Source organism: Prionailurus bengalensis, chromosome A1 (genome assembly GCF_016509475.1).
Source record: "Prionailurus bengalensis isolate Pbe53 chromosome A1, Fcat_Pben_1.1_paternal_pri, whole genome shotgun sequence".
NCBI lineage: Eukaryota > Metazoa > Chordata > Mammalia > Carnivora > Felidae > Prionailurus > Prionailurus bengalensis.
Window position 1 is genome coordinate 140300644 of NC_057343.1, and position 23883 is coordinate 140324526.

General features: G+C 38.1%; 1 protein-coding gene and 1 pseudogene across 1 annotated transcript in view; both read right to left on the reverse strand.

Moving 5' to 3' along the window:
- Window positions 1-23883, reverse strand: part of ANKRD31 (ankyrin repeat domain 31) — a 142562-nt gene that overhangs the window by 72747 nt on the left and 45932 nt on the right. The window contains exons 10-12 of the mRNA XM_043592111.1: window positions 18866-19021; window positions 10938-11080; window positions 1314-1458 (exon numbers count right to left, since the gene is read on the reverse strand). Of these exons, the coding sequence (XP_043448046.1) occupies window positions 1314-1458; window positions 10938-11080; window positions 18866-19021 (444 nt within the window). The remainder of the gene's footprint in view (window positions 1-1313; window positions 1459-10937; window positions 11081-18865; window positions 19022-23883) is intronic.
- Window positions 5272-8708, reverse strand: LOC122496083 (annotated as a pseudogene).

Genomic DNA, 23883 nt, shown 5'->3' on the forward strand with positions numbered 1-23883 from the left:
TTTTTGGTATTTCCTCCTTTCAAAAGGTGGAACTTCGTAGACTTAGTGACTTACTACAACAAATAGAATATGGCATAAGTGCTTCCAAGATTAGTTTATAGAAAGCTTGGGGCCTCTGTCTTGGGTGCGTTCTCTCTTAGATCACTTGCTCTGAGCCAGCTACAAGGCTGTCAGCAGCTCTATGGAGAAAGCTCCGGTGGCAAGTAATTTAAACCTCCAGCTAATGAGCAGTGAGGCAATGAGGCCTGCCGATAACCAGGTGAATGAGCTTCAAAGTGGATTTTCCTGCCCTAGCCGAGCCTTGTGATGACCATTCCTCACTAAGAGCTTGGCTGCAACCTGTAAGAGACACTGGTTCAGAACTGGTTACTCAGTTAAACTGCTTCCAGACTTCTACTCCTCAGAAACTGTGAGAGATAATACGTTTGGTATTCTGAGATGCTAAATTTCGGGTAACTTGCATAGAGATAGGTAACTAATATGATGAGGGTGGGAAAGAGGTAGGTTGCAGTATTAAATAGGATGGTTGAGGTCTCCCTGAGAAGATGACATTTAAACTAAGACTTGAAGGAGGTGGGAGAGGCATATTTGAGAAACAGCAAGGAAGCCAGTGTGACTGAAGCTGAGAGACAGAGGTAGAGAATGGTAGAAGTTAACTGGTTGGGTGGCCAGCTCATATAGGGGCCTGTATGCCACTGTAAGGATGCTGACATTTCTTCTAGATTAAATGGAAAGCCACTGCAGGGTTTGAGCAGAGGAATGCTGTGATCGTACCAAAAAATCTAACAGATGCATTAAGGAGAATATAAAGAAAGTGTCATGCATGTAAATTATTCTTATAACCTTGTTATTGACAACTATAAATCAAGTTCTTTGGTAGTTCAATTTTTAACAGTGTAATGGATGACAGGGCAAAAATATAACCATAGGAGAAGATTCTTAGGGGATGGAAACAAAAACAATCCTGACCATACTCATCGAACTACATCATATCATGTTAGCCAAAAAACTGTCAGGGGAGTGGGGGGGACCAGAACTTTATAAAAGTTTTCTTAACTGTTTGTAATGCACAACTAGGAAAAAGTACCTTTGATATTATCCCTTTTTTCTCTTTGTTCTTTTGGAGTCCTTACATTATGTGCATTTGCAAACAAGTCAGTGTGCTTTACTAAAGGAACGGAGCAAGGACACCACTGGATAGACATTCTCACAACTAAGGAGGAAAGGAAATTAAGTTTCTGTAATTCTAAATTCAATTCCTGTAACTCTCTACCAACATGATGAACAGATATAACAGGCCAGTTTAATCTTACCTGATGTAAGATGTTTTTGGTGTTTAGGAATATATTTCTCAAGGAGACGCTTCATACGTGAATCTTTGGCCTCATCCAAAGCACACTTTCCATTGTCACTTCTAAGTAAGGGATCAGCTCCATTCAAAAGAAGTAACGCTGCCACCTACAGGAAGACCGTTCATGTGAGCGTGCCCAGACAAAAGGTATATTATTGCAAATGTGTGCTGGCTTACAACTCTAAGCAACATCGGATATTTCTTTCAACAAGAGAGCTTGGGTTTATCTGTAACATCTTTGCCCAATAAAAAAATTAATGCAACTTACTAAATCATAATTTGTTGATACACATATCCTTTCTCTTACAAAAATAGAGAAAAAGGGGGAAAGGGAGGGGGCAGAGAGGGAGAGGGAAGGAGGGAAAGACTGAGGGAGGAAGGAAAGATCAGAAATATAGATAGTTCAGGTGCTGGTGAAACGGATCTAGAGGTACACCGAGAATTAGGCGTCGGTTCTGTAGTAGTAAATACAAGTTTGACATGTTCCAGGAGATGGTTATGTCATCTTCCATCTGTAGCTGTGTTGCCGTTGCTCCTCCCCAGTGTCAGGGAGAAAGAAACTAGTCAATCCTTAATTGTTCCTACTCCTCAAGTTACCTCCTCATGATGCTCTCCCTGACCTCCTCATCCACTGCTGCTGCCTTTTTTTGGGTACATATTTTATCATAGTGCCCAATATATATTACACTTATTTCTTATTAATCTGTCTCTTGGGCACTCTAAGGTTGTTGAGGGTGGGACTATGTCTTTCTTTTAAAATTAATTACATATGAATAGGAAATTAATGAATATAGTTCAAAATATAGAAGACTCAGAAAAGTATACAATGAAAAATAAGTTTCCTCCTCTATCCCTGAATTTCAGTCATCTAATTTTTTTAAGTACTATAGTTTCTTCTGAATTTTTTTAATCTAGTCCAACATGTATATATGTATGTATACATACAAATATGTACAGATTTTCTTCTTACACAAGTGGCCATAGAATATATACATTCCTCTATATCTTGCCGCCCCTCCCCCAACAAAAGAGCTTAGAAATTGTACCATGTCAGTATAAAATGAACTTTCTCATTCTTTTTAGCAGCTGAGTAATAGTCTACTATTGAATGTACTATATGAATGTACTGTATTTTATTTTATTTTTTAATTTTTTTTAATGTTTATTTTTGAGAGACAGGAGAGACAGAGAACGAGCAGGGGAGGAACAGAGAGAGGAAGACGCAGAATCCGAAGCAGGCTCCAGGCTCGGAGCTGTCAGCACAGAACCCTATGCGGGGCTCGAACCCACGGACTGCGAGATCATGCCCTGAGCCGAAGTCAGTTGCCCAACTGACTGAGCCACCCAGGCGCCCCTGTATTTTATTTAAGTACCCTATTGACAGATGTTTAAGTTGCTTCTAAGTTTTTACTACAGGTATATGTCTTAATCATCTTTATATTCCCAGTGCCTATCTCAGTGTCTGACAAACAGTAAATATTCACTAAGTACTGTTTAATACATGAAGAATATAGGGGCGCTTGGGTGGCTCAGTCGGTTGAGCATCTGACTTCGGCTCAGGTCATGATCTTGTGGTCTACGAGTTCCAGCCCCGCGTCGGGCTCTGTGCTGACAGCTCCAAGCCTGGAGCCTGCTTCGGATTCTGTGTCTCCCTCTCTCTCTGCCCCTCCCCAGCTCATGCTCTGTCTCTGTCTCTCTCTCTCTGTCAAAAATAAATAAACATTAAAAAAAATTAAACAAAAAAGAAGAATATAATCAGGGAGGATGTCGGAAATAGGCTTTAAGTAACACTACAAACACTAAACAGAGCCTAAATTTCCATGTTAGTATCTGGAATGACAGAAAGGACCTAAATTTGTGTAAATTATATATACCCCCAAATTAAATATATATACATTTTTCCTTTTATAACAAAGCATTCTAGGAGTGAAAAACATAACACTACAAAGGGACAATATAAGCTAGATCCTCTAAAAATTGTTAAGACTCAGCAATTCTACTTTTCAAATTATTATGAGAATTTAATATTAGATAGGGAAATAGTAAGTAATAATAGATATAATTAAACCTATAATTCATATACAAGCCAGGTAACAGTAGATAACAAATTTATGTCTGGATCTTCATGTTTTGTTCAGCAAAGAAAATACAGAGTACACAGCTTTCTTTTAGGAAAAGAAGTTTTCCAAGGGAGTTGCCAACAGGGCTGTGCTGTTTATCTCGAGATTCGGTGTCAAATAATAATCCACGCAGTGAGGGTGCACAGAAAGATGATCTCTTTTGCACTGCTGGTGAGAATGCAAACTGGTGCAACCACTCTGGAAACAATATGGAGGTTCCTCAAAAAATTAAAAACAGAACTAGGCTACGACCCAGCAATTGCACTACTAGGTATCTATCCAAGGGATACAGGTGTGCTGTTCCTTTTTTTTTTTAATTTTTTTTTTTCAACGTTTATTTATTTTTGGGACAGAGAGAGACAGAGCATGAACGGGGGAGGGGCAGAGAGAGAGGGAGACACAGAATCGGAAACAGGCTCCAGGCTCTGAGCCATCAGCCCAGAGCCCGACGCGGGGCTCAAACTCCCGGACCGTGAGATCGTGACCTGGCTGAAGTCGGACGCTTAACCGACTGCGCCACCCAGGCGCCCCGAGGTGTGCTGTTCCAAAGGGGCACATACACCCCAGTGTTTACAGCAGCACTATCAACAATAGCCAAAGTATGGAAAGAGCCCAAATGTCCATCAACAGATGAATGGATAAAGAAGATGTGGTATATATGTATACAATGGAGTAGTACTCGGTCAAAAAGAATGAAATCTTGCCATTTGCAGCAACATGGATAGAACTAGACGGTTTTATGCTAAGTGAAATCAGAGAAAGACAAAGATCATATCACTTCTCTCAGATGAGGGCTTTAAGAGACAAAACAGATGAACATAAGGGAAGGGAAACAAAAATAATATAAAAACAGGGAGGGGGACAAAACATGAGACTTATAGAGAACTGAGAGTTGATGGAGGGGTTGTGGGTGGGGGCATGGGCTAAATGGGTAAGGAGTATTAGGAAGACATTTGTCGAGATGAGCATTGGGTGTTATACATAGGAGACAAATTATGGGAATCTACTCCTGAAATCATTATTGTACTATATGCTAACTTGGATGTAAATTAAAAAAAAAAAAAAGCGTTTCAACATTTACCATAAAAGAAAAGAAAAACCATCTAGTGTGAGAGTGACTTAGGAACAAGGAGCATGAGAAAAAAGGACTGGGAGAAAGGAAAAGGCAGGGGCTAGAACCTCACTTTCCTAGAAATCCGAGTTGGTAATTCCCAGGGAATGGATACATTATTTTGAGAGTCTCTGATTTAGACAATGGATAGTTTGCTTCACCAAATATCCACACTTACTCTTTCCCTCTCTAGCCTTAATATTATGAATTCTGCTTTACATATCCTCTAATTTGAAGCACTCTCTTCTCACCAAAAGGCAATAAATAAATGACTTTTCTGAGTATTTCTCCCATACTTTAAACCTGCATTTAGGTTCTTTATTAGCTCTTTTTGGCTACCTAACAAATTACCCCCAAATTTAGTGGCTTGAAACAAGAATAACTATTTATAATCTCACAGTATCTGTGTACCAACAATTTGGGAGTGGCACAGGTAGGTGGTTCTATCTGAGTTTCTCTTCTCTTCTCTTCTCTTCTCTTCTCTTCTCTTCTCTTCTCTTCTCTTCTCTTCTCTTCTCTTCTCTTCTCTTCTCTTTTCTTTTGCCAAAGAGTCTAGATGGGATTACTGTCATTCAAGTATTTCATAGAAACAGGAATGTAACGACTGGGTCCAAGTAGTATGAAAAAGTAAAAACACTGCAGGTTTGTACATGCTGCTCTATTACCATCAGGAATGGGCTCCCCCGACATCAGACACAGCAGCTGTACTTGTCAGATGCGTCCTTGCAGATGCAGCCCTCAGCACACTTGGCACCGCCCACAGGGCAGCAGGAGGAGCAGCTCTTCTTACAGGGGTGCATTTGTACCCTTTGCATTTGCAGGAGCTGGCGCAGGTGCAGGAGCCCATGGTGGAGCAGGAACAGCGTGGGTCTATTTCGAGCCAAGGTGAGGGTGGAGGTCCAAAGCAGGTGACCCGGGGAGACACTGGTGGGGGCTGGAGGTCTGGTCAGAGTTATATGAGGATGTAGTCAAGAGGTTGGTTGGAGATACGATTATATAAAAGCTTGACTGGGGCTGCAGGATCTGTTTCTAAGATGGCTCCCTCACATGGGTGTGGGACGGAGAGGCCCTAGTTCACTGTCACAAAGACCTTTCCATAGAGCTACTCACGTGTCCTCATGATATGACACCTAGCCTCACACTTAATGACCTGAGAGAGAGAAGAGAAAACGAGGAAGAAGCTACAATACTTTTAACATAGCCTTGAAAGTCATATACTGTCACTCCGGCTACATCCTAATTGTTAGAAGCAACTCACTGACACTCCAGCCCACAATCTTGGGGAAGAGAATCAGGCTTTACCTTTTGAAAGGAGGACTATTAAAAATTTTGTGGACATATTTTAAAGCTACCACAGGTTAACTCAAACAAGCAGAGCAATTTCAGGAAGTGGCTGGCATCACAATCCTCCTTATTTGGCTGGTCAAACAATAGACTCCTTAACGAAATACAGGTAGACCTCTACTTAAAGTTTGCTTATGGATTTTCACCTCAAAGCATATTATTGAATCAAGTGCTTTCTTCCCTCTAAAATCAGCTGACTTCCTTGTGTAAGAAGCAAGTAGGACAGAGAATAAAATTCTTTTAAGTTTCTATTTAAATTTCAGTTAGTTAACATACAAGTAATAGTAATTTCAGGTGTACAATAAAGTGATTCAGTACTTGCATACATCACCTGGTGCTAATCACAAGTGCACTCCTTGATCCCCAACACCTATTTAACCCACCCCTACCTCCCCTCTGGTAACCATCAGTTTGTTCTCTACAGTTAAGAATCTGTATCTTGTCTCTCTTTTTCCCCCCTTTGGTCACCTGTTTTGTTTCTTAAATTCCACATATGAGTGAAATCATATGGTATTTATCTTTCCCTGACTGACTTATTTCACTTAGCACAATATTTAGAGAATAAAGTATTTTCAAGTACTTGAAAAGACAGTATTTTGACTATACAGAACTAATGAAACCTGCACAAAACAGAAAAAACTACAAAAAAAACCCTTCATTAGTAGTTTCATTGTTGATAATAACATTGTTAACATGGATAATAATATTGTTGGTAGTAATAAGTATATTATACAATAAAGAAATAAGTAATTTTTAAGAAACAAATGTTGAGCCTAAGAGAAAAAGAGACATAAGTATAAAATTAGTTAAATGTAAATGTATAATATTAAGTTTGAAATAGTAGTATCAGTATGGGGTGCCTGGGTGGCTCAGTCAGTTAAGCATCCGACTATGGCTCAGGTCATGATCTCGCAGTTTGTGAGTTTGATCCCTGCGGCAGGCTCTGTGCTGACAGCTCAGATTCTGGAGCCTGCTTCAGATTCTGTGTCTCCCTCTCTCTCTCTGCACCTCCCCCCACTCACACTCTGTCTCTGTCTCTCAAAAATGAATAAATGTTAAAAAAAAAAAGAAATATCAGTATGAACTAATAATTTTTCTTTCTAAAAATATGTATTTTACTGAAAATGCCTAAAAGCAATGATATCCCATAGCAATGAGCACACCTAGCACCCAGATTGTGGTTTCTAAATAGACTATCCACTTACAGACAATATAAGAAGAAACAAGCTATACAACACCACAAAAATAAAATTAGCCAAATCCAGAATTTAGGAAATTCTTTAAGACAAAAGCCAAGATTCTAGAACCCCTAAGAAAACACAAAATAGAGGAAGAACTGTTATAGGTTAAAACACACTTAAGACACACAACAAGCATATGTAATATGTAGACCTTGATGGATCCTGATTCAAACAAAAACTTACTATAAAAACGCATTTTGTAGATAAACTGGGAAATTTTAATATGGACTGGATATTAAATAGTAAAAGAAACTATATTAGGTAGGATGATGTTGTGGGTGTAAGAAAAGTTCTTATCTGTCAGAAATGCAGGCTCAAGTATTTATGAGTATAATGGTATAATACCTGTGATTTCTTTTAAAATATTTCCAGTATCAACAACACACAAGTCGTGTTCCAGCCTGTTGAGGGAGTTTGGCTCTTTATAGTGTAACAGAATATACAATCAAACTTTAGAAGAGATTTCACTACAGATACATGTGGAATGAATAATCACCATGTTTAAGGGATGTTTTTCTCAATACATGTGAACCTAAGTAACACTGTCAGCCAACCTCCAAGTCAACATCTCATATACTCATACACCATACAACACTTCATCAAATAAAAGCTTTGTTAAAATCATGATAGCTTACACCAACTTGTCATGCCATTTCCTTCACCTATTAACAAAGTAAACCTAATAAAAGAGAAGTCAAGGTTAGCCTGACATGACTTGTTCTTAGGGATGCCTACAGATTCTCAAAGATCACTGCATTCTTATCTAAATGTCTCCTATGTGTCTAATAATTTGTTCCAGATTTTTCTAAGGAATCACAATGAGCCAATCATTTGTAATTCTCAAGTCCCACCTTTACCATATTGGAAAATGTAATTATATTGACATATAATTTACATGCCACACAATTCACCCATTTAAAAAATACAATTCAATGGTTTTTAGTATATTAAGAGAGTTGTATAACTATAACCCACCATCTAATTTTAGAATATTTTAATTTCTCCTAAAAGAAACCCTTTAACAATGAACTGTTACACCCCATTCCCCACCTTCATTTTTTTTGTTTTTATTTATTTTTGAGAGAGAGAAGAGAGAAAGCAAGCACAAGTTGGGGAGGGGCAGAGAGAGAGGGAGACAGAGAATCCAAAGCAGGCTTCAGGGTCTGAGCTGTCATCACAGAGCCAAACACGGGGCTTGAACCCACGAACCATGAGATCATGACCTGAACTGAAGTCGGACGCTTAACTGACTGAGCCACCCAGGCAAGTCCCCACCTTCCATTCCTAATCTTTTCTGTCTCTAAAAGTTTGGACTACTGCAAATATTTCAAACAAATGGAATCATACAAGGTATTTTTAATGGCTTTTTAGCTTTTAAAAAATAGGTTATTATCTTTTAGGATCTCCCACCTTTTAGTATAAAAGTTAATTCCTGTAAGATAATACATTCAAGTTCCTTCAACTCTGGAATATTTAAGAAACTCACACTCTCCAGGTGCCTGATCCAGTATCAGGTTCCCAGGACTTCCTTGGTTTGACATTTTTAGTCCTATAACAAGTAATGCATGGGAGCAATACCCAGAGTCTAGACCATTTCTCTGATCATCTTTGCCTTACATATGAGATTCCCCAAGGTTAGCCTAGATCCTCATCTGATGCTCAAGCTATCCCTAATCCATCCTCCAAAACAACATCCTACCCTACTTTGATTTTTAAGGCTTTGGTTCTTAAGTCAGTCCAGAACTGACCTGGAATTTTGGAAATCTCTCTTGGACTGGGTGAAGTAACTTTCTGGCTCCCCCCAGCTAAACAGAACGGGAAGGGACAAAGAAGACCATGACTTCATCCCACCCCACCAGGTTTCAGCTTTTAATTCTTAACAACTGTTCTCTGGACTTCAACTTCCATCTTGCCATTCTCTTTTCTCCCGCCATCAGTCAGGATACGCCACGGTGCCAAAAGCATATCAGTTATAGGAACACAAAGGTTGGCATGAGGGAGTGAGATAGGAGCGAGGTAACTAGATTCTGGAGTCAAAGGTGTGTCTCCTTGGTCCCTTTTACTTCACTGAGGGAGTAAGAGAAGGCTACATGTCTGCAAAGGCGAGACAGAAGATAGACAGTTATAGCCTGTGAGGCAGAAACTGACTAAAGCCGAGTTACCAGATGGGACAAAGGAAGAACTGAGAAAGAAAGGAGGAAAAAGTGAAGTGGTCAGGGCTCACCTTGCCCAAAGGGGTTAAAAACTTTTGACTAGGTTAAGTCAGCCCTGAATAGTTGGGAAAGCAGATGGGCCAAAAGGAGAGGGAAGAACTGCTTTGGCATGAGGTTTCTCTGCTGGAGGCCAGCTTTGAAGAGGGAGTAAAGGACAGAGAGGGCTCACACCACCACCTGTCCAAGCCTGCATTCTTTTGGCCAGTTAGGTCCCAGGCAGAATTCCCCTCCCCACCCAGCTTTCTCTACAATGTGGAGGGTGACCACCTACTAATAAGTGATATAGTATCAAAAGAAGGCAAAAGAACCTAAACTTTCCTGAAGTACTGTTTCACATTAGGAAGGGTTATGCTGTGTCCATGCCCATGACTCCCAGAAGCCTTCCCCAGATCTATTTGTTAGGCATTTCTTCTTGGAAGCAAGTGTATCATAACTTCCCGAGCTCAGCTGATTAGCTCCCTTTTCTACCCTAGGAGTTTGAACCCAGAGGCAACTTCCAATACATGAGATAAAAAAACATTAATATTTTCAGCAAGTATCTCAATCCGGTAATGTGGTACCTGAACCAGAAAATGTCTGGCAAGCTCAGAATGTAAGTTTATTTCTGAAATAAACTGCACGTGCTGAAACTGATCATCTTAATATTATCATTATAGTAGCTACCAATTTGTATGGAACTATAGTATTTTGATATTTTAAACAGTAGTACATCTATCCTAGTATGTACTAGTTAATCATTAAATCTAAGAGATTCATATCTTATATGGACTCTGAAAGTAACACTAGTGTCCAAAAAGGTGTATGCCTCCTATCGGGACTGGACGTCACCATTTAACACTCTGTAAGCAGAAAACGTTCTGCTAAAACCTATAGAGCACCATACTGAAATAGTCTAAAGAAGTATATAAGTTTAAAAAATACTATGTGAGGGCACCTGGGTGGCTCAGTTGGTTAAACACTGGACTCTAGATTTTACTCAGGTCACGATCTTGCAGTTCGTGAGTTTAAGTCCCTGATCAGGCTCCATACTGACAGTATGGAATCTGCTTGGGATTCTCTCTTCTCTTCTCTGTCCCTTCCCCACTCTCTCAAAAATAAATAAACTTAAAAAATAAAAATAAAAACTACTATGTGTATCCATGGGGCGTCTAGCTGGCTCAGCTGGCTTAGAGTCTGACTTCAGCTCAGGTTGTGATCTCATGGTTTGAGTTTGAGCCCCATATTGGGCTTGCTGCTGTCAGTGCAGAGCCCACTTCAGATCCTCTGTTACCCCCTCTCTCTGACCCTCCCCCACTTGTGTTCTCTCTCAAACATAAAGAAACATTAAAAAAAAATACTATGTGTAACCAAACACTACCTGTAGTTATTAAAAGTAACACATAAAATAGCATCTACCATATTACACACAATAAGTCTATCACAAAGTAAAACTTTATTCCACATTCTGAGTACCCATTAGAAGAATAAACTATAACTGAATCCCTATTGCTAGCTTCCAGAGATTTTTAGTATCTGTAGAATGTAGTATTTGATTTGCAAACAAAAGCATCACAGTACCTGATAACGTCCATTTATGACAGCATCGTGTAGGGGAGTGATCTGGTACATTCCTTTGATATTTACATCGGCTCCACCTTTTAATAGTTCACTTGCTGTCTGATAAAATCCTCCTACACTAGCTTCATGAAGTGCTGTCCAACCTATTTTACAAAAAGGAAATGGTATTTGTTTATGTTTGGCATCTTAATGTTTTGTGCTTGCCCTTATAAACTATATAAACTCTAAGTCGTTTCTTTAAAAATATTTTGATTAGGGGCGCCTGGGTGGCGCAGTCGGTTAAGCATCCGACTTCAGCCAGGTCACGATCTCGCGGTCCGTGAGTTCGAGCCCCGCGTCGGGCTCTGGGCTGATGGCTCGGAGCCTGGAGCCTGTTTCCGATTCTGTGTCTCCCTCTCTCTCTGCCCCTCCCCCGTTCATGCTCTGTCTCTCTCTGTCCCAAAAATAAATAAAAAACGTTGAAAAAAAAATTAAAAAAAAAAAATTTTGATTAGATGAGACAAGATAATCCCACCATGAAAATAAACTATTATTAGGTGGATTCAATAAATCTGAAGGCCAAATAAAATTCCTACCCCCAACTCAATTGTGAAAATATGAAAAATATGAAAAAAATAAAATATTTGAAACTATTCTTGTCCAGCTCAAATAAAAACGCTGTAAGGGAGTCATTGTTAGCTTAAAGAAATGCTAATTATAGGCTACTTTTTTGCAAAGAGGGAGAAAAAACTTTATTTCTAGCTCAAGGTACTTCCATTAAAGTAACCCAGCTGTCAGGAATGCACAGAGGTCACTTCAAAAATATGGGCTCATTTTTAAAAAGCTCATTTGTAAAAAGCTATTTATAGTAGTTCTAACACACACTATTGTAATAAAACCAGGCATACAAGTAAGTATCTTATGTATCCTTAAGTATGACTTATGTATCCTCATTAGCCAGAGACAATGGTACGTTATATTTATTCAATTCCAATAAATCATATGATTGATGTAAGAAAACCTAAAAGGTGCATGTTAAAAGTGTATTAAAAAGGGGGGGGGTAATATTTCATTAACTCTTTCCAGAACCTTCTCCATAAGCTAGGGTTTCTCTATCTCAGCACCAACATTTTGGGCCGGATAATTCTTTGTTGTTCTGAGCATTCTATTAGATACCAGTAGCACCACTCCCCCATTCCAGTTGTAACAACCAAAAATGTTTCCACAAACTGCCAATGTGCCCTAAAAGCCAGTATCACCCCAGTTAAGATCTATTGTCATAAGATGTTATAGAAAGAGTTTCTCCTATAGTATTAAATAGAAAGCTTTGAGGAAGAAATGAAGAGCAACAAAAAAGGTAAATATATAGTTAATAGAGGAGTTTTTTCCTATAAATTTCCTTAAAATGCATGTGACCATTTAAATTGAAAATCATAACATTATATTTTAGTGTTATTAACTTATATAGCTGTTATATGGCATAAAAGATAAGGGAGATGTGTTCAACGTTCTGACATTTTATAGAAATATTAATATACTAACTCTGAAAAGAAAGAAACATTAAAGATGTACATTGCAATCCCCGGGGTAATCACTACAAAAAAAAAAAAATGCAAAGACATAGAAAGGAAAAAAAGGAAAACATACACGAGGAACAATTAGTAAAATCACAATCCTCACTCAATCCTACCTTTTATATTAAATTAAAATTGGCTAATTGCCCCAATTAAAAGGCAGAGATGGTCAGAATTTATCTATTTCTTTTTATCTAAAAGCTATCTATAAGAAATATGTATGTATGCTATCTATAAGAAATAAATTTTAAATATAAAGAGGTTGAAAATAAAAGGATGGAAAAAGAGCAAATAGACAAGAAACATAAGATACAGCTAGGATGTCTATATTAATATCATATACAGTAGCTTCAAGACAAAATGTATTACTAGAAACAAAGAGAAATATTTCAAAATAATTAAAAGGTCAATTTATCAGAAGACATGACAATTTACAACTGTGTATGTACCTGATAACAAAGCTTCAAAATACAGGAAGCAAAAATGGACAGAATGAAAGGGAGAAACAGACAACTCCACAATCATAGTTGTTAATATTTCAATATTCTTCTCATGAAATGACAGATAAACTAGACAAAAAAATCCATAAAGAAAGACATGATCTGAACATTATTAATCATCTGCATCTAAGCAACAGTTAGAGAACATTTCATAAAACTGAGGAATAAACATTCAAATACACAAGGGATATTAACCAAGAAAGACTATATACTAGGAAATTGACCGATTCTCAGTAATTGTAAGAGGATAAAATTCACAGAAAGTATATCCTTTGACCAAAAGTAATTAAATTAGAAACCAATATCAGAAAGATACCTGGACATTCTTCAAATACTTAAAAATTTAACGACTTCTTGGCACAAAACCAGACACATAGACCAATGGAACAGAATACAGAACCCAAAAATAGGCCCTCAAATGTATGGCCTGCTAATCTTTGACAAAGCAGAAAAGAGTATCCAATGGAAAAGTCTCTTCAGCAAAAGGTGTTGGGAAAACTGTACAGTGACATGCAGAAGAATGAACCTGGGCCACTTTCTTACCCCGTACACAAAAATAAACTCAAAAAGGAGAGATATCAAAATCCTAGAGGAGAAAAAAGGCAACAACCTCTTTTACCTTGGCTGCAGCAACCTCTTGATAGAGGTTTGGGTTACACAGGTGAATATATATGTCAAAATTCATCAAATAGCACATTTAAGATCTGCATGTCACCATATGAAAATTTTACCTCTAAAAAAATTGAACTCTAGTTAGAGATATTATTTCTCAGGTGTTTAGTGGTAAAATGTACTAACTTTCTTTGAACTGTGTCAACATAAAGATGGATTGATGGACAGAGATTTATAGATGTAAAGGTATGATGGACAGGCAGGGGCTCTGCCCCCTGGTTCCTGGCACAGAATGTCTAAACCCTTTTATTTATTTTTAAAAAAAAAAATTTTTTTTTAACGTTTATTTATTTTTGGGACAGAGAGAGACAGAGCATGAACAGGCGAGGGGCAGAGAGAGAGGGAGACACAGAATCGGAAACAGGCTCCAGGCTCCGAGCCATCAGCCCAGAGCCCGACGCGGGGCTCGAACTCACGGACCGCGAGATCGTGACCTGGCTGAAGTCGGACGCTTAACCGACTGCGCCACCCAGGCGCCCCTGTCTAAACCCTTTTAAACACGGGTGCTAGGAGAATCTTTTGTTCTAATATTTGGTCTCTCACCCCAGTTACTCATACAGAATCCCCAAGACCTTTACAATTTCCCAAGTGATAAAAATGTCTGACACAAAGCTCCTAAGTCCCTTATTCCCTGGGTGATAAAAATATCTTTTGTTCTAGTGAGGCAACTTTTGGTGGGCTCCAAGGTTGGGGCTGGTCATAAGAAAGACTAAACCATGATCAGAAACTTGGAACTTTCAGTTTCATGTCCTCCCAACCCCCACCCTGCCTTCATGATGAAGAATCCATGAAAACCCCAAAACTCTGGGGTTCAGAGAACTTTTCCACACTGGTGAACACAACTACGTGCTAGGAAGGTAACACTCCAATTCCACACGGACAGAAGCTCCTGTGCTCAGGACTCTTCCAGACCTCACTCTATGTATCTTCATCTGGCTGTTAGTCTGTATCTGTATCCTTTGTCATATCCTTTATCATAATAATAAGTAAACTTACATGGTAAACATAAGTAAGTGTTTCCCTGAGTTCTGTGAGCTACTTTAGGAAATGACTGAATCTGAGAGGGGACTGTGGGAACCTCCAATTTGTAGCCAAGCTGAACAGAAATTGTGGGCAACCTGGGGACCTACTACTTGTGATTGGCATCTGAAGTGGGGGTTTATGACTAAGCCCTTAACCTGTGGGGTCTGTGCTAATATGGGTTAGTGTCAAAAATGAATTAAATTGCAGGACACTCAGCTGGTGTTGGAGAATTGCTTGATGTGTCCAAAACCCATATATGCGATATCACAAGTGTTAGGAATAAAAGTAGAAGAGAAACACACAAGTGTTCTTCCTTTATAGTAAGTATGTGATGAAAATAAATATGTAGAATGTGGGTATTAGGTATACAGATGCTTACTGTAGATTTTTTTTAACTTTTCTGTATGTTTGCAATTTTTCATAATGTCATAAAAATTTCAAATAAATAGCTCACTTGTGAACTTTTGAAACATAAGCACTTAAGGACTACCTATTTTTAAAAACGTAACATAAAAATTAGGTCCCTCCAAGCACTTTTTCTGATAAAAAGTGTGAACTTGTTTAGATTTTGGGACCTGTGGAAATTTGCTTATCAGCGCATATACTGATTAACCTGATTATCTGCCACCAGTCTAGGATGAAAAATGAAACGTGAGAAATCCAAAAGTTATTAAAGAAGATGATAATTTTCCTTCTAGAAAACTTCCTTTCCTTATTTAGGTTTTGATTAAACTATAATAAAAGTTAGTTTCCTAAAGGAGCAAAAATGACTGCTTTAGGAATGAGAAACCCGTAACAAAAGATTAGTTTGTTTTCCCTGAGCCAGAATGATGAAAAACATAAGGTAAATGTACAGTGAAAAGCTAGTCTCCTGTTTTAAATTTATTGCAGAAAATTCCCAAAGAAGAGAATTACTGCATGTCAGTAATTCAGAGTTAACGGTGGGGCCTCAAGGAAGGAGTGAAAAACGAATGCTACTCTGGAGACCTAAACAAGAAAGAACCAGTGATGAATAGTACCAGTCTTAAGGATGAAAGAAATTCCCAGCATCCACAAAGCCAGATGGCCCTTTATTTTGCAGAGAGAGCCATGGTAGACCAGATATAGCTACACATCTGACAAAAAAAAATCAAACGGGGGTGCCTGGGTGGTTCTGTCCATTAAGTGTCCGACTTCAGCTCAGGTCATGATCTCGCAGTTCATTGGTTCGAGCCCCGCGTTGGGCTCTGTGCTGACAGCTCAGAGCCTGGAGCCTGCTTCACATTCTGTGTCTCCCTCGCTCTCTACCCCTCCCACACTCAACACTCTGTCTCTCTCTCAAAAATAAACATTAAAAATTAAAAGGAAAGAAATCAAATGTACAAAGAATTTCCCTTCCCTTAGGGATTACTCCTTCTGTGTTATAAAACCACTCCTTCAAAATAAAGGTGGATCATACTTTACAACAGATCGTTTATCTCCCAGATCTACCAGTGGAAGATCCTTTTCTTTTTAAGTTTATTTATTTATTTTTGAGAGCATGCGAAAGCATGAGTGGGGGGAGGGGCAGAGAGAGAGAGGGAGAGAGAGAATTCCAACCAGGCTCCACGCTGTCAGCACAGAGCCTGATGCAATGCCTGAAATCATAAACGTTAAGATCATGACCTGAGACAAAATCAAGATGCTTAACTGCATGAGCCATCCAAGCACCCCTACAGGTTAGAAGATCCCTGAACATTTTTTTTTCTTTTTAAAAATTTAATCATCTTGAAGGAAATATCTTTAAAGCTTTATAGGATTATAAATTTCCCAGAAAGAAAATATAACCTAACACATTTTTAATAAAGATTCAAGATCCTAACAATCACAATATTAGTTACATGCTCTAATGTAGCAATTGTTAACACCCACGGAGGTCTAAGTGCATGCTTTACTACATTATAAAGTCCTCAACAATGTGTCCTCTCATTTATAATTTTTTTGTCTCTTGCCTTGTTGTTAAACTTCTTGCTATTATCAACATCCTGGTCTGTGCCAATCTTTGCTTTCATTTCTACTGTGCCATAAACTTAGGAATCAGATAGAATTCTGTGTAAAATAATGCTAAGAGCATTGGTGTGAGATAGTTTTAGCAAAGAAGCTTTATGAAATCTGTTTTGGGTATTCAGACTTCAGCCTATTTCCTGGTCATCACCTTTGTTTTTGATAAATGAAGAATTACTGCAATTGGTTTTTTAAATCAAAGAAAAAGATAACATAAAATGTAAACAAGGATTTAAAATGCAAATGTCGGGGCGCCTGGGTGGCGCAGTCGGTTAAGCGTCCGACTTCAGCCAGGTCACGATCTCGCGGTCCGTGAGTTTGGGCCCCGCGTCGGGCTCTGGGCTGATGGCTCGGAGCCTGGAGCCTGCTTCCGATTCTGTGTCTCCCTCTCTCTCTGCCCCTCCCCCGTTCATGCTCTGTCTCTCTCTGTCCCAAAAATAAATAAATGTCGAAAAAAAAAAAAATTTAAAATGCAAATGTCAACCTATGACAAGACTATTAGTCTGTTATTGTAACATTTTATTAATTTCTCAAAAGGCACTTACCTTTTTTTTGGATTGTATCACAGAATATATTTAAATTTTTCTAGTAAACGTGTCTTTCTGTTTTCACAGCACGTGGCACATAGGAGACATACTATAAAAGCTCACTACAATGAACTGGTTTATTACATAGAGGTGTACACCTCTTGCCAGTAGTTGCCAGTAGTTCTTGAACTTTAGTGAGAATAAAAATCATTGGGGGAACATGCTAAAATACAGATTTCAAGGTTTTAACCTACATATTTTGACTGTGAGACTGGGTGTGAATATGTGTGTTTGGGGGGGTGAAATAAAGGCTACATTTTAAACAAACACTGCAGGTGACTGATGAAACAAATAGCTACAAAGTCTTTAAAAATGCTGCCCTCTAGGGGTGCCTGGGTGGCTCAGTTGGTTGAACTTGAACTTCAGCTCAGGTCGTAATCTCATGCATGGTTCCTGAGTTCGAGCCCTACATCGGGCTCTGTGCTGACAGCTTAGAGCCTGGAACCTGCTTTCGATTCTGGGTCTCCCTCTCTCTCTGCCCCTCTCCTGCTTGTGCTCTAAAATAAATAAACATTAAGAAAAAAACCAACACTGCCCTCTGCAATTTTATGGGATGTAATAGCCAGAAATAAAGGTAAGAGCTAAGATGAAGAGTTAGAAGGAAAAGTAGAGAACAAGAGAGACTTCAAAAAGTCAGAAAAGTATGTTAAGGATAAAGAATTCATGAAGGTCACAGAAGTACCTGGGGCAGTGAGGAGAAAGTGCACAATAAATGGCCAAAGACAAGGAGGGAAGAGACAGCAAGGATGTTAATGGCGCAGACAAGGGTTAATGAAAAGAAACATGTTAAGAGATTTTTGGGAAATCCATAAAGTTAGCTGCATGCAGAGATACTCCTGAATTTAAGGAGCAGATAGAGATTAACAAAAACTACCAGACATTTTTTGTGCACTGTTTCATAAAGTCTAGAAATGGTAGAAAAAGTATGGATACATAAAAGCACTACCCAGGCTGGCCCAGTGCTGCTCAGTGCCTTAAGTACTTAAGTGTCTTTAAGGAATCATTCTTGTCCAGGGGAATATAAGGTTCTTTCTGCAAAAAAAGACTACCAGAGATCCAGCCTTGTAGAAAGAAAGTTCTGAGCTCCCTGTCCCACCCTCTCTATCTCATACACCCTTCTCTCCATTTCCCTGGCCATTGCCCCTGTTATACACCTGCAATGTTATCTCAATTTCCGTCACATCTCAAGTGTACCATCAGCTTCTTTCAGCTTTGACCTCACTTCTCTTCCATTCAAAGCTGAGTGTCACGGTAACAATGCCCATGCAAAGCCAGCAAGTCAGCCCCAAGAACGGCATTCTTCTGTGCAAGCCAACTGCACGTGACCCACCTGGTGGGCCCTCAGCAGGCATAATCTTTGAAGGTTAAATATACTACTCTTCTCCTGCTCCTCTTTCCCCTCATTACCATTTCCCAAGGAGATGATGATGATCAGCTACTCAAGCAGGAAAATGACCTGGAAACTCTGTGTGAGACTTGCCTCAGGTCCACTTTGCCATACTTTCACAGAAGTGACTCTGCAGAAACTACGAACCACCTTCAAAATAATGTGGGTGGTAACCCCAACTTACCAGCATAACTTTGTTGATTAACATTTCCCCCTTTTACTATAAAATGATGAACAAGGTCAGGGTCATTGTGCAGAGCAGCCTGATACAGTAAGTTCTCTCCAAAAATGTTTCTACGGTTAATGTTAGAAAGAGGTATTTCATTCATCTTCATTTTTCCTGAAATGAGGGAATAAACAAAAGAAAACAAAAAAATAAGAATCCTTATTTGAAAATCAGAAGGAATACATGTAATAGAGGAATCTAGTCAACATTCTGGAATTATATTATGAAAAAGTATTGCATCTGTTTACCCAACATTATATAATGTTATCTACAGGCAAAAAGGTGAAAGAAAAAATGTCATTAGTTTGAAAACACCTGCAATACATTATAAATCATGTAAGAAGTTTATATTTATTGAAACCCCATGAAAAGTACATACTTTAGAAGACTAACAGATTCTTTTAAAAAAAAAAAACAGATTATTTTAAGAGTTCTGGTGAAAAGGATTATTTAAATCTAGATGTTATTAAACCCCCCAAAATACTATAGTACTAAAATGTCTTATACCACCATGATGAGAAAATCTCAGAAGTACATAAGGAAGATATAAAAACTAACCCCAGTGAGTCCAGAAAAGAGAAGGCTAAATTTTCTTTCTTTGCTAAAAAGAGCTGTCATAAAATTAAACAAAGAAATATGATCTTGATCTGTACAATAGTTTTGAACTCCTAAGCCAGAAAATATACAATTAAAATAGCTTCCCAGGTTATGCATATCATTTCTCCACTGTGTCTCCGAAAATACTGCCATTCCTCATAAGATACTCCAAGTCCTGTCAATTTTTATGGATAATACTTCATGTGGTTTTCCCGAATTTGAGAATAGCTTTGATTATAGCTTTTCCAATTTGAATCTAGCTAACCTACCCCTCCTAAATTCTCACAAAGGTAAATGAATACAGCAGCCCATTTTTTAATGGACTATAATTTATCTGCTTTGCCTTTATTAGACTCCCTCCATTCAGTTCCACTGTAAAAGAAACCAACTTCTGGCCATTTAACCTGCTTCCCCCCGTTCTGGACTACAAAGCATTCTGCTCCTACGAGAAAACTGTATGCTTACCAAAACCCAGTAGTCTTTACTCTAAGATCTTTGCCAGTTATATTTGCTATTCTAGTTATATAATTTATTAAGGTAACAAATTAAGAAGAATGCCAAATTTTTCAATGAAAACTAAGTTGGAGAAGACATTCACTTCTAATCATGACTAGACAAAATATATATGGGGTAAAACAAAACAAAACCCTAATATTCAGACACTGGAAAACAGGCAGTTCACACCTACAACTCGTCTGAGAGGAGGGAAACAAAGTGAGCCCCAAGAGCACTCCAGTTTCTTGTCTGCTGGACAGAAACTGGATGCACTTTCCAGAACATAGCACAAGCATAGCAAGGTGATCCTGCTGAACTGAGGAGATAGAGATTAAAGTTTCAGGAGGCTGAGGTGATTAGATTTTGCAGGGCAGGATACCAGGGATGAGGGAGTAAAGAATAGGTACCAGAAATCTAAAGAAGGGACTCCTTGGGCCATTATCTGAATACTAAATGGCTCATATGGAGGAGGAGTCTTCATGAGGCTGGGCAAGAACAACTATCCAAAAACTATAAAATAATAATCGTGACAGGTCACACAGGCCTGGGTGACATTTACATTCCTGACAGCCTGAGGAGAGAGACCTTTTTGAACAACCAGGGCATTAGTGAAGACAAACCATTGACAAGTCATGTCTCAGTAGAAGGAGTTAAACTAGCTCCAGGATAAAGCCTACACCAAACATGCTTAACAAGGTTTTTAAAAAAGTGCCGAAAGGATCAATTTTTTCTTCAAGTGACTGTGGGCCAAAACAAAATTCAACATTCTTAAAATATATGGAGACATTCAATAACACTTTGTTGCATGTGGATGTCCAATTGTTCTCCTCTAGAAAAGCCTTGTGCCTTTGTCAAAATTCAGGTTTTGCTTGTGAACTCTTGTTACATTGCTTTCCCTATCTTGATGCAAAAGTCATGCTGTTGTGGTTACAATAACTATATAATTCTTAAAATCAGGCAGAGTGTTAAGCCCTCTAACTTTGTTATTTTTCAGAACTGTTTTACCAGTCTAGGTCCTCTGCACTCTATTTGAATTTTAGAACCAGCCTGTAAATTTCTACAAGAAACCATACAGGAACTTTGACTGGGATTGTATAGAATCCATAAATAGTATCTAGGGAGAAACAGCATCTTAACAATATTGAGTCTTCTGACTGATGAACAAAGCAATAGACCTCCAATTGTCTCCATCAGATTTTCTTTGATTTCTCTGAATAATGTTTTCTAAGTTTCAGTGTATCTGTCTTTTACAATAGTTTGTCAAATTTATCCCTATGTAGTTCATATTTTTTGATACTATGGTATCAATTTTCACTATCTGTCACTAGAAAATAGAAACACAATGTTTGTATTTTCATCTCGTATCCTTTAATTGTGCAAAATTCACTTATACTTGCTTTAATATAGATTCCATTAGATTTTCTATATAGATGATTATGTCATTTGTGACTAAACACAGTTTTACTTCTTTCCCCGAATGAATGCTTTTTATTTATTTATTTTTTCCTGATTGCACTGGCTAAACCCTCTGGTACAATGTTCAACAGAAGTAGTGACAGCAGACATCCCCTGCCTTATTTTTGATCTTAGGGGAAAAGTATTCAGTCTTTAAGTATAATACCTGTAAATATTTTTGTAGATGCCCTCTGTCAGGGTAACAAAATTCCTCTTTATTCTTACTTTGCTGAGAGTTTTCACGTGTGATGGATGTTAGGTGTTGTCAAATGTTTTCTCTGCATCCAATGAGATGATGATATGGTTTTTCTTTTTTAGCTTGTTAATGAATTACAGTAATTAATTTTTAAATCAAAACTAATCCTGCATTCCTCAGATAAACCCCACTCTGTTATGATGAATTTGATTTGCTAAAATTTCATTTAGATTTTTGCATCTATGTTTATGAGACATTCATCTGTAGTTTTCTGTTCCAGTGATGTCTTTGATTTTGGTTTCAGTTCATTGGTGGTTTCATAGAATGAATTGGGAAATATTTCCTTATCTTCAACTTTTTGGAAGAGTTTGTGGAAAACAGGTACTATTTATTCCTTAAATGTCTAGTAGAATTCACCAGTGAAGGTATTATGAACTGAACTGTATCCCCTCAAAATTCATATGTTGAAGCCATAATAAAATAGGACTGGTGTCTTTATAAAAAAAGGTAGAAACACCAGACCTCTCCACACATGAAGGAAGGACACTTCAAGATGGCTGTCTGCAAGCCAGGTAAAGAGGTCTTGTCAGAAATCAAGTTCTCTATTACCTTGATCTTAGACATCTAGCTTCCAGAATGGTGAGAATTTGTCATTTAAGCCATCCAGTTTGTGGTTTGGTTATGATAACCCTAGCAGACTTATCTAGAAGGCATTGAGCCTACAAGTTTTTTGTTTGTTTGTTGATTTTTTGGTGGCAAAGTTTTTAACTACAACTGCAACTTATTTAACAGATAATATTATTATTCAAGTTGCTCATTTCTAATAATTTGTTTCTTTCAGGGAACATGTCCATTTCATCTAAGTTGCTGAATGCATTGGCAAAAAGTTGTTCAGAACATTCCCTTATTATCCTTTTCATATTTGTAGACTATGAATGATGTTACCTCTCTAGTTTCTGATATTTGGAATTTGTATCTTCTTTTATTTCCTCATCAGTCTGGCTATAGTTTATCAATTTTATTGATCTTCTCAAAGCACCAGCTGTTCACTTCATTGATTTTCTCAACTATTTTTCTGTTTTCTATTTCACTGATTTCTGCTTTACCAGTGCTTTCTCTTTTATTATTTCCATTCTTTGGTTTACTTTGGATTTCATCCACTTGTATTTTTCTAGGTTCTTAAGGCAGAAACTGATGTCCTTAATTTGAGAGTGTTCTTCATTTCTAATATACATATTTGGTACTATGTTTCCCCCTTAATTACTTTCTGTGACATCCCAAAATATTGCTATGTTGTGTTTTCATTTTATTTTAGTCAAAAACACTTTCGGATTTCCCTTTCAACTTCCTTTTTGACCCATGAGTTACTTAAAAGTGTGCTATTTATTTAAGTTTCAGAATTTTACAGAAATCTTTCTATTACTGATTTCTGATTTAATTCCATTGGTATAAGAGAACATACTCTTTTAATTCTGTTAAATTTATTGACACTGGTTTTATGGCCAAGAATAAAACTCTTAAAATATTCTGTATTTGAAATTCTGTATTGTGTATTTGAAAAATATGTGTGATCTTCTGCTGATGGGTGGAAAGTTCTAAAAACTTTAAGTCAAGCTGATCGATAGTGTTGCTTAAATATTCTGTATCACTACTGATAATTCTATTTGGCTTTTTTAAAAATAATTTAAATTTTTTTTAATGTTTATTTATTTTTGAGACAGAGATAGACAGGGCATGAGTGGGGGAGGCAGAGAGAGGAGACATAGAATCCAAACCAGGCTTCAGACTCTGAGCTGTCAGCACAGAGCCCAATGCGGGGCTCAAACTCACAAACCATGGGATCATGACCTGAGGTGAAGTCGTCGGAAGCTTAACCAACTAAGCCACCTAGGTACCCCTATACATTTTTTTTATGTTTATATATTTTTGAGAAAGAGAGACAGAGTGTGAGTAGAGAAGGGGCAGAGAGAGGGAGGGAGACACAGAATCCAAAGCAAGCTTCAGGCTCTGAGCTGTCAGCACAGCCCGTCACAGGGCTTGAACCCATGAGCCATGAGATCATGACCTGAGCCGAAGTTGTACATTCAACTGACTGAGCCAGGCAGGTGCCCCTGTTTTTTTTTTTTTTTTTTTTTTTTTAAGTTTATTTATTTATTTTTGAGAGAGAGAGAGAGAGAGAGAGAGAGAGCGAGCGAGCAGGGGAGGGGCAGGGAGAGGGAGACAGAATCCCAAG